This window comes from Pholcus phalangioides, unplaced genomic scaffold (genome assembly GCF_987345545.1).
Source record: "Pholcus phalangioides strain wild (caught in Gottingen) unplaced genomic scaffold, Ppha-v1.0 ptg000015l_1, whole genome shotgun sequence".
NCBI classification, from domain to species: domain Eukaryota; kingdom Metazoa; phylum Arthropoda; class Arachnida; order Araneae; family Pholcidae; genus Pholcus; species Pholcus phalangioides.
The window spans coordinates 31,750,415-31,766,700 of NW_028301608.1; the positions used below are offsets into that span (position 1 = coordinate 31,750,415).

Genomic DNA, 16,286 nt, shown 5'->3' on the forward strand with positions numbered 1-16,286 from the left:
ATCACACACACACAAAGGGCTATATACAGTCGAATCCCATTATAACGAATTCCAAGAGACTGGAGAAATCACTTTGTTACAATGAAATTTTGTTATAAAGGAATTCTAGGTTTTTGCAATGTTTCTACGAAAACATATTTGAAGGATTAGAAAAGTGTTTGTGAAAACGAGGTTTTCGCTATAATAGTAATTGTTAAAATGGGATTTAGCTGTAGTAAATGCTGTCTCATTTCATTGAAGTTGCTTTTGCCGCAGTGGGCATGATCTCAAATCACGTGTGATGGCACTACTCTAATGCCTTTTACCTAGCGCTGGACCTTAGGGTACAAGCCAGGGTAGCCAATGGCAATTAGCTGGTTCTGCCGGGGCCATGATGTCAGCTGGTACAGACCCTGAAGCGTCATGAGACAGCCCTTAGGGGTCATTCAAGTACTACGTCAGCATCAATGGGGGTTTCCAATTTGCTGACTGTTGATGACAAGGGAAGGGGGGTTGGCTGATGCTTACGTCATCGCTTACCTTTTATGAAAATGTGAAATATTCTTAATGGCATTGTACTCTGTGCATTAAAAACGAGAAAAAACTTAGGATAGTTTGTGGGCACCTTTGAACTAAAGTTCTCCCAATTCTCCCTATTGATAAGTCCTCTACACAGCCACTTAAGTGGTATCTAAATTTTCTGTGGATGATTCAAGTGATCTGGAAATGTGTCCAGGCAGCTCACGTACTCTAGAAATGTGTCGTAGTTCGCTTAAGTGGTTGCTCTGGAACCACTTAAGAGAGGACTGCTGCGTGTCACTCGAGTGATCCGTAATTATGCCGCAGATCACTTAAGTAATCTGGTAATGGTCCATGGGTAAATTCAGTGATGCAGAACTGCATCGGGTGCCGCTTCAGTGCTCTAAAACTGTGCCATGTCATTCAAGGGACCTCTAAATGTGCCAAATATCTGGAACTGCATAAACGGTCACTTAAGTGATCCGTGAATGTGCCATGGGCCTACTTCAGTGATCTGAAAATCTGCCACGGGCTGCTTAAATGCTCTGGAATTGTGTCACGTCACTTAAGCAATCTGTTAATGTGCCTCTTAGTTCATTTTTACAAAATTAGGTTTGAAGGGGCAAGCCACATCACCCAAGGCCACATTTGATCTGCGGGCCAAGGGCTTATCAAATAATGGCTTATAGGGTGTTGCAATGAATTTTGTAAAAATAAATTTTTAGTTCTCCAAATAGCATTGAAATTAAACAGAAATTGGTGATAATAACACACACACACAAAGGTATTTTCTTCCAAAACTTCAATTCAAAAAATATTTTTTGCATTAAGAAAACAAATTTTCCATCTTTGGAGGGGGGTGAAGCACGAGCCCCCCCCCCCCATACGTCTCTGATCCCACCAATATGTGTTAGGAGGCAGAGCTGATGACGAAATTTGGCTGACGGGGGGGGGGGGTCAAAAATGGCTAAAAATTTGGTGACGTAATACTTGAACAGCCCCTTAGCATAAGACCCTGGAGAAAAACAGGGTGGCCTCACAAAAAATTCTAATTATGCATACTCAAAATGTTCAATATTGTTTCTTATGACAATTTTTTTTATTGCACAAAAATAAATATACCATACAGGAATATAATTTCCCAAGATTCAAATAGATAGACAATACAAAAAGCCGCACTTCCACAGTGGTTTTTTTTGACAAGATATCTATAAAAAAACAATATAATGGTCTCTAACCCCTTATGGAATGAAAATTCATTCTATTAAAAAAGCTCGTAAAATAAACAGGATTCGACAAATTAAAAAATTATGCAGCAACCAAGAATCCCCCCCCCCCACTTCTTTTTGGAGACTTGATCCCAACCTTCATAAACAAGATTAAATTCAGTAAGCATCATGGCGATCTGGGATTTGCTATACCTTGATGTTAAATATACAAAAAAAGACTTGAATTAAAGTGAAAATCTCATTTAACAACACCCTCTATTATGATAATTGTCGGTATTGGTCATTCTCACGTAATCAGCATAAATTTGTGTCCCCCAGCAGTTTTTTCATTTCATAAGGAAATTGATAAAAGTATGTTTTTGTTTTTAAGATGGAAGTTCCTCCCGCATTAGCTGGCATGATGTAAAAATCGGGAAACAAGCTATTTAAATGTTATGAGTCTGTTCCGAGCGGAATAAGCATATCGATTCCATTCGAGCAAATGTAACCAATAGGCTCATTGGTTGTTTTCTTCTCCAAGTTTTATAAAAGATCTTTTATTAAACTTTTATAGTGTAATCCCAGCCTTACAGTAAAAACAGTTATTTTATTCTGATTGCATATTTATTTAGTATTTAATATAGATTTATATCATTTGAATGTATCACATATAACTTTTCTAAAACTTTTATAGCGTAATCCCGGTGACAAACATGTTTCATCCAGGAATTTCATAACAGCAATGAAAATTAAGCATTAACTTATTACTCTAACCTACATTATTTCCAGCCTAATACACAGATACCGTGTTGTGCACATTTTTTTCTGCATGTTTGATGAGATTGAGGCAGCATTTTTTTTGCAGATTGAGGCAATATGCTTTCTTTAAACCGGAGTACAACTCAGGTCTATTGCCATGGGTAATTTACTACCTAGTAATTTGTGCCAGAAGTGTAAGTATGTGCTTACCTAACAGTCTGAGGGTGTATCTAGTGTTGTGTTGATTTTTCAGTGCTGCCATCTATATTTCAGAAGTGAAGTGAGTGGATTGTAATAATTGAATATCTGTACTGTTTGTAGGCCTGTTGCACTCTGTGGCAAGACTTTTAACGGGGAGATCAGCTAGCATTTGCGCCTCGAAGTTGGGAACCACAGAAAACCAAAGGGTTATAACTAATAATATCATGTTTTTGCCGCAAGATTCTTTAATTTTTTTGCTCTGCTTATTCAAATTTTAAAAACATGACAACACACAGAATACAAAAATATTTCACGGTCTATTAATTTTTCCATTCAGCTCATCTAATCTATGAGAACCAACATATTTGGTATTCCGCATTTGCAATAAATCAAGATGTATGGTAAGCAAACGTGAAATTCGAACTTTTTCCAAAATAGTTTCTTAAAACAAAGGGTCCTAAAATGCAGAGAATAAACAAGGTCTACAAATCAGCAAATTCTTCAAAAGTCCAGAGAATTTCCCAGAATCTGATTTCCTGGCTGGTATCCTTCAATGTTTCCCGACATGCCGACTAATTCGAGAGGGGTTACAGTGTATTTTTAGGATTACTTAATGATTTAATTACTTTCATATTCAAATTTTTTGTGGTTTTTAATACCTTCTTCCAATAAAACATTTGCCAAATGAAAAAATCACTGCTTTTTTTTTATTCCATTTACAACATTTCAAGCATATCACCTATCAAAAGGGGGGGCACTAAATTATAAAAAGCAAATTGCAGGAAAGGTAGAGAAAAATAAAGCCCTTGATTGTGTTACTTTAAACAGCAACAAGAATGAATAATTATTTTACAAATTGAACTCATTAACAAAAGAAGAGGCGAGTGTTTTTTTTATTAAATAACATGCTCCTGGCTATGGTTTTATTTTTTGAAATAAAACTTTCTTTTATAAAACTTGAAAATGCAACCAATAAGCACATCAGTTACATTTGGGCAAATGCGATCAATAGAACTACTCAAATTTGAAGTTTTCCACTTTTTGGTTGACATGATGTATGGGTTTTTGTCTTTCAACGTTTCGTTTGCACAGGTGGCAAACATTTTCAAGAATTATGTAATGGTGGGCAAAAGGCTACCATGCAATTCTTGGAAAATGTTCGCCACCCGTGCAAATGAAACGTCAAAAGACAAAAACCATACATAAAGTTGGCTAAAACACCCGAAAACCTTTAATTTTAATTTATGTGATGGCCACAAAAACTTTTTTTGTTTCAATAGACTTACTGATTGTTTCTTTTTTAAAGTTTTGTAAAAATCTTTTATCAAACTCTCATAGTGTAATCCTTTCCTAAGCTAGACAGTGAAAAAACTAAACTTCTTTAGCGGCCGACAATGCTATCCGAAATTGTGAAAGAACACTCCCCCCTTTTTATGTCATAATTTCTTCATTTTGATTGGTATCTTTAAACATTTTCATGAAATCAATAGGTTTGTCAATGTCAAACAAAGCAACCTTGTGTTCCTGACATAATTCAGCAATGGCATCTTCTTTACACATCATGTCAGGAATGCTGGAAGCCACCAAACCAATTCTATGAATAAGATCACTAGAAGAATTAATTTTTGCAGAAACCTGCAGGAAAAAAAATGTCTGTAAAAGAGATGTGACTGTTAATCAGGGGTTTGAAATGCATACTTTTACAATACAAGGGAAATTATTGTATGGCTATAAAAAAAGTGACCATTAAGAGGGGTTTTACTGTATAAGTTCATAAATGACCTAGTCAGACAGGAGTGAAAAGACTAAACTTCTATAGCGGTCAACAATACCAGCTGAAAGAACCCCTCACCCCTTTTATGTCATCATTTCTTCATTTTGATTGGGATATTTAAACATTTTCACAAAATCGATAGGCTCGTCAACGCCAAACATAGCAATCTCATGTTTTTGACATAATTCAGCAGCGACTTCTTCTTTATACATAATGTCACGAATGCTGGGAGCCAGCACACCGATTCTACGAGTGAGATCGCTGGAAGAACTGCCACTGCCATCAAGACTGTCATTGCAATCGACAAATTCTTCATCCATGGAATCTTCACCAGAGCTGTCACTCAGTCTAATGAAATCTGATGACCTTGGCATTGCCTTCGCTTCGTATTTTCGTACAGAGTTATTCACTTCAGTGGGTCTAAGATTCTTTTGAATCATTTTTTTCCTGTGTTTCTCACCTTTCAAGTGCATCTCGTAGGGAATGATGCCAGAACAGGTCACCTCGCATATATCACAGACCATATTGTCCATGTTACTGTTTTCCCTGTTAGGATGCGATAAATTGAATTCCCCAGACAATTCTCCCACTGCAAACCTCTCATTTGATGGGAAAAGGCCATTTTTCTGCACTTCTTTCTTCTTGTGTTTTTCGCTTCTCAAATGCATTTCGTACGGAATACTGCCGCAACAGGACACGCTACATATCTCACAGATTATAACCTGATTACTTTTTCCATTGGTAGAATTAGATGAATTAGATCCACCAAGAGGTCCAGCAGCGGGTATTACATCAGCTGTAGTAATACCAGTTTTCTGTGATTCTTTCTTCCTGTGTTTTGCACTGGCCAAATGCTGATCGAATGGTGCTTGCCCGGTGCACGAGATATCGCAGACATTGCAATAGTACTGATTTGGAGCACCTGACGTTAGCAAAGAGGAAGAGTGCTGAGCACTAGCGACTGGTAACTGAGGCGGAAGAACACCAGTGTTTTCCAACTTTATCCGCAGGGTCTCCATATGTTCTTTGCTCTTTGTGTGTAGCATATAAGCTTCAATACCCGTACATGATTTCAAACAAATTTGACATTTTAGACTTAGAGGTTTTGAGCATTGTGAAATACTGCTTTCTGGTGAAATGGATCTGCTGTCATCACTTACTTCTTTGGCTGATGCTTCTACAGATTCATTTCCGTCCATTGTTTCGCTCGAACTCACTTCCATAATTAGAGCATCAGTTGGTTCTGGAAGAGCTTCCTGCAGTGTCCCTTGCATGCAAAACACTTTTCTGAGGTGTTTTCCGCTTGCCATATGCTGATCCATGCATTCCTTCCCAGTGAATTTCTTCCCGCAGGGTTTACACTCCAAAAATTGAGACTGCATTTCCTGTAGGATTCAAATAAATTGCATCAGATTTTTTCCCCCCGTTCATTTACGACTAATTTCACACATAAACTGATCACAGATTAATGAAAAATTAAGTTTTACAGCTTTATATTTGTGCTGCTATGAGAATTCGTATGGACATTGTGTGATGACCTTGAATCAGGAATGCCTGGGCTGGCTCCCTGCAGGAGGTCTATTGTTTCTAAAAGACAATTCTCTACCATTTAACTATAGAGAGGCAGCTGTGCTGGAACTTTCCTTTTGAGAACAGCTCACATTTGCACCATAAAGTTGGGAAAACCCCAGAAAAAAAAAACCAACCTCAGCCAACCACTGTAGTTTTTCATGTGAAGACTAAACCCAGCTTTTGCGATGCAAGGCTACAACAATAATGTCCACACATGATTGTCAACTGATGTGTTTTTTTTCAAGCCGAGCACAACTCAGGTCTATCGCCATGGGCAATTTACCACCTAGTGAGTTGTGCCGGAATTGCAAGTATGTGTACCTGACAGTCTGAGTGCGTATCTAGTGTTGTGTATGATTTTTAGTGCTGCCATCTATATCTCAGAAGTGAAGTGAGTGAAGTGTAATGACTGAATATTTGTACTGTTTGTAGGACTGTTGCTCTCTGCGGCGAGACTTTTTAACAGGGAGATTGGCTTGCATTTGTGCTTTGAAGTTGGGAACCACAGAAAACCAACTTCAGCCGACCACCACTGCGGCGACGGTGGGGCTCAAACCCGGGTCTCCGCGATGCGAGTCCGTCACTATGACCACTCGACCACCACAGCGGCTGTCAACTGATGTTGGCAAATGTGACTTGGTTTTCCCAGGGGCGGCTTGAGCTTACCTACCGCTTGGGTGTGAAGCCTGATTTGCCACCCTTAAAGGTGGCTCTGGCAAGAGGCAGGCAGGCCTCCAATCTAGAAGGACCTCGAGATAAACCTGATTTTTTTCACTATTGCGTGTTTAGGGTGCAAAATGTTGATGACCATATGTCCTGTTTTCTGACCCAGAATTATTTCATCGTTCTTAATAATTCCGGATAACTTAATCCTCAAAGCAACACCAAGAAATCATCGCTTATACTTATCCTTTGAAGTTCATGGATAACTATAGTCCGTTTCAGGTTAACTTTGCAGTGAAGAGGAAGCTACGACGGAACCGCATCACTCGTTGCTATGACAACAAAAGCCTCTTAACCTATGTATCGATGCGCAGCCTCGGTAAGGTATGGCTGATTCTTGCAGAAAAAAATATTTTTTACCTATAACGTAATGCTTGTAGAAAAAATTGCAGTCAGTTAGTAACAATTAGCTAATGAAAAAAAAAAAAACCATCGTTGATACTTTCAGAAATTAAGGTGTGGTTTTTGAAAAAAAAAAAAAAATTTTTATTAATTGAAAAGTATCTTAGTAACTCCTATTAACCCGGTTTTCACGTTTGAATTTGGGAATAGCCCCAAATAATAATAATAAAAATGATAAGGAAAAATTTAGAATTCTTTCACTCACTTTTCCTGCTGAAATTTCCGTCGCTCACCCACCCGAACGCATATAAGTCGATGCCACTTGCTATCACTACAGTTTTAGTCATTTTTTACGGATTCCTATTCTATGGAATCCTCACTTGAAGTTGTAGAACTATCGGATTCTCTATTAGTTATTAATTGTTGTTGCTCCAACATGTGTTCCATCAGGCCATCTGCAATCCAAAATTCCTCTTCTTTTCAATAACGTGCTTTATGCATTATTGCCAAAAAGAACAGAGAACGTTTTAGCATGTCTATCTCTGGTGAAAAGAAAGATACAACTGTCACAGAAGGAAAAAATACACTGCAAACCTAAACCATTGTGGGTCTCTCTCTCTCTTTCTTGTTTATTTATATTTATCTGGAGAGACACTGAAGGGGCATCTGGAGGAACAGCCTCTGCTGTGGGGAAGAAGATGGCGTTGGTGTGGGTGCAAAAGAGACATTACTTATGTCAACACCCTCCGCTATCGGCTATTGGAATTCAGAAACCACCCCCTATCCTACGAACACGGCAAGAAAGAGATAATTTAAAAAAAAAGGGGGGCGCCTGGAACCGTAACCTACACACATAAAGAGAGCCTCTCACAACGGTATCAGCGCTGTCATGAAAGAGGGACACTTCCTGTAATCTATGAGTGAATATCTGAATTCGTTGGAGGCTATTTTCGGGAGAAAAAAAAACTGATTTAATATTCGTCTGGGTGTGTAGGCCTATAACTACATGCAAAACTGAATGAAGAATTGTATCTATTGGAAAATTCAACAAAATGACGATATAATATATATATATAATTGTGCAACCAAAAAAAAATCACGACAGTGATATTGGCGGGGAAAATTTCTTGGATATTGCGCCAAAATGTTCTTGAGCTCGCCATGGATTTTTGATAATGGTAACCAATATTTTTTCTAATTTAAAAATTTCAAACAAATATACATTGGTTCAAAACGATATTTTTTCAGTATCTTTTTCGAAATCATAAAAAAATTTGAAATATTCTATATAAATGATCATCATAAACTTCCGATGTATGGGAACTATATTTTGCGGCGAAGGAATACACTCTCTACCTTTCTCTTCACTGCAAAGTTAACCTGAAACAAACTATAGATAATTTTTATTAATGAATTTATTTTAAAGGTGTTTCTAGTGCTCCAGGAACCCGACAAGTGAAAAGCCAAATTTTTCCTTTGCCTTCATTTGACTGTATTGGAAAAAAAATAGAAAATATCACACGACAGAAGCAAAATGCACACTTGCCCCTTGTAATAAAGTACAGAGGCAGCTTTTGGCCCATTGCGGTCACAGAGGCACTACTCAAGAGATGGTGCTAAATCTGAGGGGGGGGGGGTTAGCATTTCATTCCACTGAAAGAAATCGAATAAAATTATTTCTTTCTGCTCTCGAGGGGCACCAAATCAGAGATAAAAGGGCAAAAAAAAAATTGAAACGAAAAGTGTTTTTTTTAAGGAATTGGATAAATTGTGAGGGAGTGGCATCCTCCCTACAAGGGAATGACTTATACGGCTCCATCTTGGTGTTTTCCACTTGTCCAAATTAGCCATTTTTGGGAACTTAAAACTATAGAATAACTTGAATTATCATTAAATACAAATATCAATAAGATTATTGTATATTAATATTCACAACAGTACCCAATTGTCCGGGGAAAATATGTTGTAAAAATTTTGTGGTTTTTTTTTCTTCTTTTTATTTTTTGACACAAAATAAAGTGTTCCAGACTCTGCCACGAAGCTGGGCTGGAAGAGATCTCGGTAATGGGATAAGTCCTGTGGCAAAGTTCTGGCGTTCATTCATTCATGTATATTAATGTCACTTTATACAAGACAACCTGTCATGCATAGCAACAGACCTACAGAATGCCTTCATCTGGCTGACGATTTTAACACACTCCCTGTACTCTCTATCCTTATCTTTTTTGCACTATAAATTAACTGCAGAAGGGAACCCCATGAAAAATCTGGCTTTGGGGCTTGCGAACGATTCCAGCTAGAGACCCGGAGCAGGATGTGGGGGGGATAGATAGGAAGATGTCCAGCATGGGTAGAGGTTCTGTTTCAAGCCGCCCCTGATAGATTGCATTCTTGTTTATGGGACTACAGTCCCAGGCCCTGTCCATTTCCTCAAGTTTTCTTCTCTGTTGTCGAATTATAGTTCAACAAAAGCGTGGCATCATGTGAATTTTTACTGTGTGAAGTTTAGTAGAATTACTTACACATTTAGTAGAATTAATTATTAGTTATCACTATGGGTGTTGGTGGAGAAAATCAGAGAATTGTTTGTCTTATATTATATAATATATATATTGTTATTATATATTATATAGAATATAATAATAGCATAGTACAAAAGCCACAATAAAAATATAATTGTTCCAAGGCTCGTTGTAGAAATATATAATTTCTAATACAAGCATTGCATTGATGAAATAACCTGCTGTTTAATTAATAAGAGATTCTCTGGCTAATTTCAGAATCTATTGTGACCCTTTTTCAAGCACCAGTTGTTGGCATCATGATCAGAAGAGGTGTTGATGATTAGAGATTCATTGCTGATCAAACCTTTGAGTATTTATCAGTTATCCCAGGTGGCATTTTCATAATATGGCGTAAAACAAACATTTGAGGCCCTAGTTTGATCCGGTCATATTCTCTTGGAGATGAAAAATTCAATGAACACTGAAGCCTCTGCCAAATAAATACCACTGAGGTTGGATTATATGCATCATAGAGCAGGGCTTGACAAACCTCATGCACCAGTTCACCATGGTGACTTTAAAATAAGTATTGGTGCCTAAAATCTTCTGTATGTGATTGCTAAATTGGAGTCTATGAATAACACAGAATTTTTTGATTTCATGACAGTGTGCCTTTTAACATGGCAAAAGAATATATAGATTCCCAGAAAAGTCGAAAAAAAACATCAACACCATTTTTCTTGAGATTAAAATCATTCTCGGCTGTTCAAAAATTCAGCCGGCGCCTACAATTTTTTTTTTGATTTGTCAAACCCTGCTATACAGACTATAATTAGAGTCTAATGCAGTGGTTCCGAACCTTTATTAGGCTATACCCCCATCAAAGCATCTTTGAAATCTTTATGTTACCCCCACTTTTGTCGGGGGGGGGGGGGACCTCCAATGAAACTTCATTGTTGCATAGTTTTTTCTTTAATGTAAGAACCACTCTTTTCTGCTTTGCCTCCTTCCATTTGAAAACAGTCTTTGCCTCCCCCTTCAATTTCTGTCCACTAGTGGTTCTCAATCAGGAGTCCTGGGAGAGACTATTGCGGGTCCATGAGTTTGGAGAAAACCAACTCATTGCTTCGGCATATGATTTGATAGCCAGCACATAAGGATTCATCTTGAGAATTGGGATTTATTGGGCTGTTACATCATGGTCTGTTTTCACCCACAGCTTATACTGGCATCTTTAGAGGGTGAGTCTGGTACTACTGAGCACATATGATAATGATCTATAGCAAGTGAAGCTGGAAAAGTTAATATGGGAATCTTATGGACACTCGGTAGTATCAGTCTCACCTCTGAAAATGTCCACCACAGCTGTGGGCAAAGCATGACCATGGCATAACAGCCTGGTAAATTATTGTTCTCAATGAACTCATTATTTGTGCATTCTATATACAGAACATTATTTTGTAAAGGAATTTGTGGCCCATTTTATTGGCACAGGAGGAGGTTCATGGAAATTATTTTACTGGCGCATTTGCCGTGGAAACAAAGCATTAAGGACCCTTAATCAAACCTCTTTAACTGAAAGAGAAAAATAAAAGAAGTCATAGAGAATTAATTCAAAAATTAGAAATTTGAACTGATGTAAAAAATGAAGGGAGTTTGGGAAAAAGGCTCCAAGACTTCATATAAAAATTCAAACTGCCACTCTCTTAAATCACCAAATTAGACGCACTATAGTGTAGGGCTAGGTGAATCCCGGGCACGAGGTCCATGTGGCAACTAAAAAATCAGAATAAGCACCTAAAATTTTTCGTATGTAATGATCAAATTAGAATCTGATGACAGGGCAAAATTTTCAGGATTTAATACGTTCGTTTTTCAACCAACATAGGAAAAAGGTTACCAAGGCCTGGAAAAGCATAAAGAGAAATTACTTTGGCTTTTCCCCCAGAAAATTCTTCGCAAAAAAAAATATCCGTGGCTCCTAAGAAATTAGGCTGGTGCCTTACTTTTTTTTTTGATTTGTTCAGCCCCACCATAGAGAGTCAGTAGAATCATTCAGCAAGATGGATAGATGGATTCAGCATCACAAATGATTTCACTGATGCTCTTACAGCAGTGGTATGCAAACCGTGAGTCATGACCCCCCTACTTCCAAATAAGAGATTCATTTCTATTTAAAAATATGTTAGAACTAAAGAATACCTCTATTCAGCTGAGATAATTACCATGTATGTGATTTTATCAACTTCTACAATAATCAACAGAGCCCAGAAGTTCAAGCACTAAAAACGGTCAAAATAGGCAGGCAAAAAGGTACTAAAAATGCTAAAAATAGGCCCTGAAAAGGCATTTCTAATTTATGGAAAGAAGTATGTATAATTAAAAACTAACATATTAAGTGTCCAAAAACTATCTGAAAATATGGTTGTAAATAATCCGTTTATTGTTTCAATTACAGTTTATAGTAACTGCATTATTATCGAAGTTAAATTGATTTTAAGCAAAAAATAAGTGCTTCAGGTCCCTCAGAATTAGGTCAATTTCAGGGCCACTATTATTACCAGATATGGAGCTTGAGGGGAAAATGGTCTTTGGGGGCTCCTCAGTCGCCAATAATTCTCATTTATTTGATGTATTATTTACAAGCACCATTATCATTTCTATAGTTGAAACATAGCTACCTTGTTCTATTGTAAAAAAATTAACCTTTTTCTTTATATTACCACATATGCCTGCGCGATTCCTCGGTCAAAGCAAAGTTATTGCATGGCAACACCAAGTTCCTTATCTCTCAGATCGCTCATTCTCGTTTGAATGGGGGCTGTAGTGGGGGACTTCTGATGAAAATTAATACTGAGAGTTGGAAAACAATTTTAAAAACCAATTTTGTTATCAATGCTCAATTTGTAGATTATGGCCTCTGAAATTCAATTATAAACTTTAAACTTTGTTAAAATAGATATTTATGACAGGGAAAGTTCAAAGAAGGCATTTAAAAAAAAAAAATGCTTGAAAATAGTCATTTATGGCATTTCACCTGAACGTCCAGGTTCTGGTAATCCATATACTGGCTTCATCACGCCAGAATCACAAATGTGTAATGTTCTTGCAAAAAAGTACGTGGGAGAATCACCCGATTTCAAAATTGTACATTTCTTAAAAATTAAAAAACAGAATAGAATGATAAGTAATATGCGAATATATGGGGGAAAATGTGCCTACATTTTATGAAAAAAAAATTTTAATGGTCGATTTCAAGTGTAGAATCATTTGAAATTGGATGATTCTTTCTTAATTACCCTGTATATGAAAATCAAGGACCATACACCTCGCTACACTTTCACCTTGCACAAGGGACACCAAGTAATCAAAAAACAAAATAAATATTTATATGATATTTAAAAAAACAAAATCTTTGGAAGTCAATATTGGAAGTTTGGCATATAATGATACTCCTCTTTAACGATAATCAGCTATATGACAATATTACTTTCTGGTCCACTTTTCACACTGTTACATATTCCATCCGTAACAATAACTCATTTATAATGATACGTTTCTCCAGTCTTTTGAGTATTGTTATATATGTGTTTCACCTTACATTGAAAAATTTCATCTGGCGAGAATAATTTCGGTCAAGAAAATCGCTAAATCGAGACAAGTACTAATATTCTGTTATAGAATGTTTTAATAAAGATATTGATGGATTTTTTTTTTTCAAAAACATCTCAGAAAATATAAATGCATTAAACAAATCTTGTGTAAACAAATGTTACTTACTTTTACTTTGAAATTCAAAGAAAGTTCATGAAAATATCATACAGTAATATCGAATCTTCCCATGGACTCCACTAAATGAACTAAAATAGGAGAAAAATGCAATTTAAATTTCAACATTTTTCATAACAATTGCATCTAATATTTTTTCACTTCTTCAGAAGGCCGTTTTAACAATACCCCCTGGCAAATTTGCTTTGGGACAAAGCCTCCTCCCCCTTCTCAGAGGCGGATTTATGGTTTTGACACCCTTTACCCATTTTAGTTTAATTTCATACAGCCAACTCAGCCCCTCCCTAATAAGTATGCCTCTGTCTATGCCACTATTTTTGTCAGACCTATGATAACACACTCTCTAGGGTCACTCCCATGCTTACATGCTGAATAGGTCAGTGGTTTTCAGCCTTTGGAAGCCGCATCGGCCTGGTTGATTTATTTCTGTGAGTGGAAGGTCGGACCATATACAAGACTGATGGGAAATAATTGAGAAAAAAAATAAACAGTGAATCACTGGGGGAGGTGGGTTGGGAAACACCTGGTATGTATACACCCCACAAGGGTGGGCCGACAGGACTCTAGCCCTGGTTCCTGTGACAATTCTCATCTTTTTTTTACTTTTTCACGCTATGAATTAACTATAGGGCCTGCAAAAAGTAGCGGTGGGGCTAGCAACAAATTCCAGCCTACACGCCCTGCTCCAGGTTCTGGGGGCTTGCCCGAATGGCATGGTGATAAGATGCTCGTCTATCACAGTGAAGGTTGCTGTCACGGTCCCGGGTTCGAATTCGAGGGAGGATATAGATATTTCCCCTAATGAACTTGAGGCGACCACCAATAGACAGTGCCTTCATTTCCGACCCATCTCATTAATGGCAGTAAATTGCGGCCAGAGTTGGTGTTTGGTAAAGTAGGTTGTGGGGGGGGGGGATGCCATGGCTGTAGGTCACTCATTTGGTCACTTTCCTGCTTACACTCTCTAGGTCACATCTTATGCTCACACACTATCTAAGGCCACTTTTGATCATTTTTGTTGTTATTTTGGTCACTCATGTTTACACACTCTATAGGTCATTTTTTGGCCACTGTCATGCTTACACGCTTTCTAGGTCACTCCTTTGGTTACCTCCATGCTTAAGCTGGGTTTTCGCTAGTAGGTTTTCTGCGCAGCATGCAGTGTGAGGATTTATAAAAAAAACTTGAAATTAAGGTTTTTCAACCAAACTCCACCCTCATGCTGCACAGCATGCTGAAAATCTATGCCTAGAAAAACCCTGCTTTGCACACTCCCTGGGCCACTCATTCCTGTCACTTTTTTTTCATCATTCTCTTACTCATAGGTGTATGCAGAATTTTCTCGGGGGGGGGGGGGGGAGGTTTCAGATTTCTTTTCTTCTGAGGGGGGTTTACTTTTTTTTCCTGCAAAATAACACTATAATCTTGGCTCGGGGGGCGGGGCGGTTACAACCCCAAAACGCCCTTTGCGTACGCCAATGCACTTACACTCTGTTTTTGATACTCACATTCGTACACACTGTCCAGGTTACTTCCATACTTGGGTACATGACTGATCTAATAATGTATATATGCACTGAAAATATCATCATCCTGCCCCCCTCCCCAGACTTTCAAGTCGATCTCCGCCTATAACTATAGCAGCGTCGTCGTCCCCCCTTCAAATACGACTCGGGGGGGTTGGAGGGGCTTTCTGCAATGAAACACCAGCCCACCCGAATTAAGAATCTTGTTCTTTCATTCCGTCTCATTAGAATAAGACCCATTAGACACTTGGGTACCCAAGTGGGCCTATGAGGATGGCTGCACTTACTCCATGATCAACTTAAACAATGCAAAGTATGATCATATATACATAAGTTAGAAGTTTAAGTGAAAAAATACTCACGTGCGCTTAATTCAAGAGCTTATTTCCTTATGTATGAAATTTTGAGAGCAGTTACCTTCTAGTTTTCAAACTTGAGAGAGAAGTGGACTCTCTCCTCAGAGAACCAAAATCAAACAACGTGAGGGTTTTAGTTTTGGTTCTACTTGGTCTCTTTTCCCTGGACTTGACTTGACTATTCAGGGTTTTCAGCATCTATGGCCATTCCCTGTAGTGAAGATGAGTGTTCACAGCTTAGAGGAGAAATAAAGTTTATATATATATTTCTTCTCGATGGTTCACAGCCACTGAGCTATTACTTATAGCTTAGTGTTCACAGCATGTAGGAGATCACATATGAAGAGAGACGCGAAGTCTCTGGATGAATGCGAGTCCAAAAATAAAAAGCTGATAGCACATAAACAAACAACCAAAATAAACTAACGGTTCAAAAACAATTGGAAGAGGACAAAAATTTTTCTAGGGCAAGAGTAGCTTGACCTTTCGGCACAGCACAAAAAGTTTTCCAGTTTTTTATGAGAGGCTTACATCTAAGGAAAGTTACATTACGAATATGAGCATATTGAACACAGTCAAAAAGAAAATGGTCTGATGTTTCAGGGATGTTATAATACAAGATATACAGAAGACTGGATGTTGTGAAGATATTTATTATATGAGATGTTAATTTTTTAAGGAAGGAAAAAACTCATCTCTGCCTCTACCGGGAGTCGAACCCGGGTCCCTCGATTGCCGGACGAGTGCTCTGACCACTAAGCTTCGGAGGAGATAGGATGTTATAATGTTGACAGAACGGTCTCTTTTCCCTCTTTCCCCACCACATGTTTCTTCTTCTTTGATTATACGGGGCTTTATGCCTTCGGGCCATCCCCTGCTTGAGAAAAAATATTCCACAAAACCACATGTTTCAAAGTATCGTGTCTGCTTCTGTTCTGTACCGTACAACCAATCAGAACTCTCTGCATCAAGTAGGAAATCGGTCAATGAACTCGGTAAGATCTTCATCACTTGTTCAGACCACATCACATGTT

The 16,286-nt window shown here is 37.9% G+C and overlaps 1 protein-coding gene across 2 annotated transcripts; it reads right to left on the bottom strand.

Moving 5' to 3' along the window:
• Positions 1-1,584: 1,584 nt before the first annotated feature.
• Positions 1,585-16,047, bottom strand: LOC149075811 (uncharacterized). Of its 2 annotated transcripts, none has more exons than XM_089243324.1 (3): positions 15,314-16,047; positions 13,362-13,441; positions 1,585-5,825 (listed from the first exon to the last, which is right to left on the bottom strand). In XM_089243324.1, the coding sequence occupies exon 3, from the start codon at positions 5,820-5,822 to the stop codon at positions 4,524-4,526; it is 1,299 nt and encodes a 432-aa protein (XP_089099450.1). In that variant the 5' UTR covers positions 5,823-5,825; positions 13,362-13,441; positions 15,314-16,047; the 3' UTR covers positions 1,585-4,523. The 2 variants fall into 2 exon arrangements, with proteins under 2 accessions (XP_089099450.1, XP_089099449.1); XM_089243323.1 differs by having other exon boundaries at positions 15,259-16,047.
• Between the last annotated feature and the right edge of the window lie 239 nt (positions 16,048-16,286).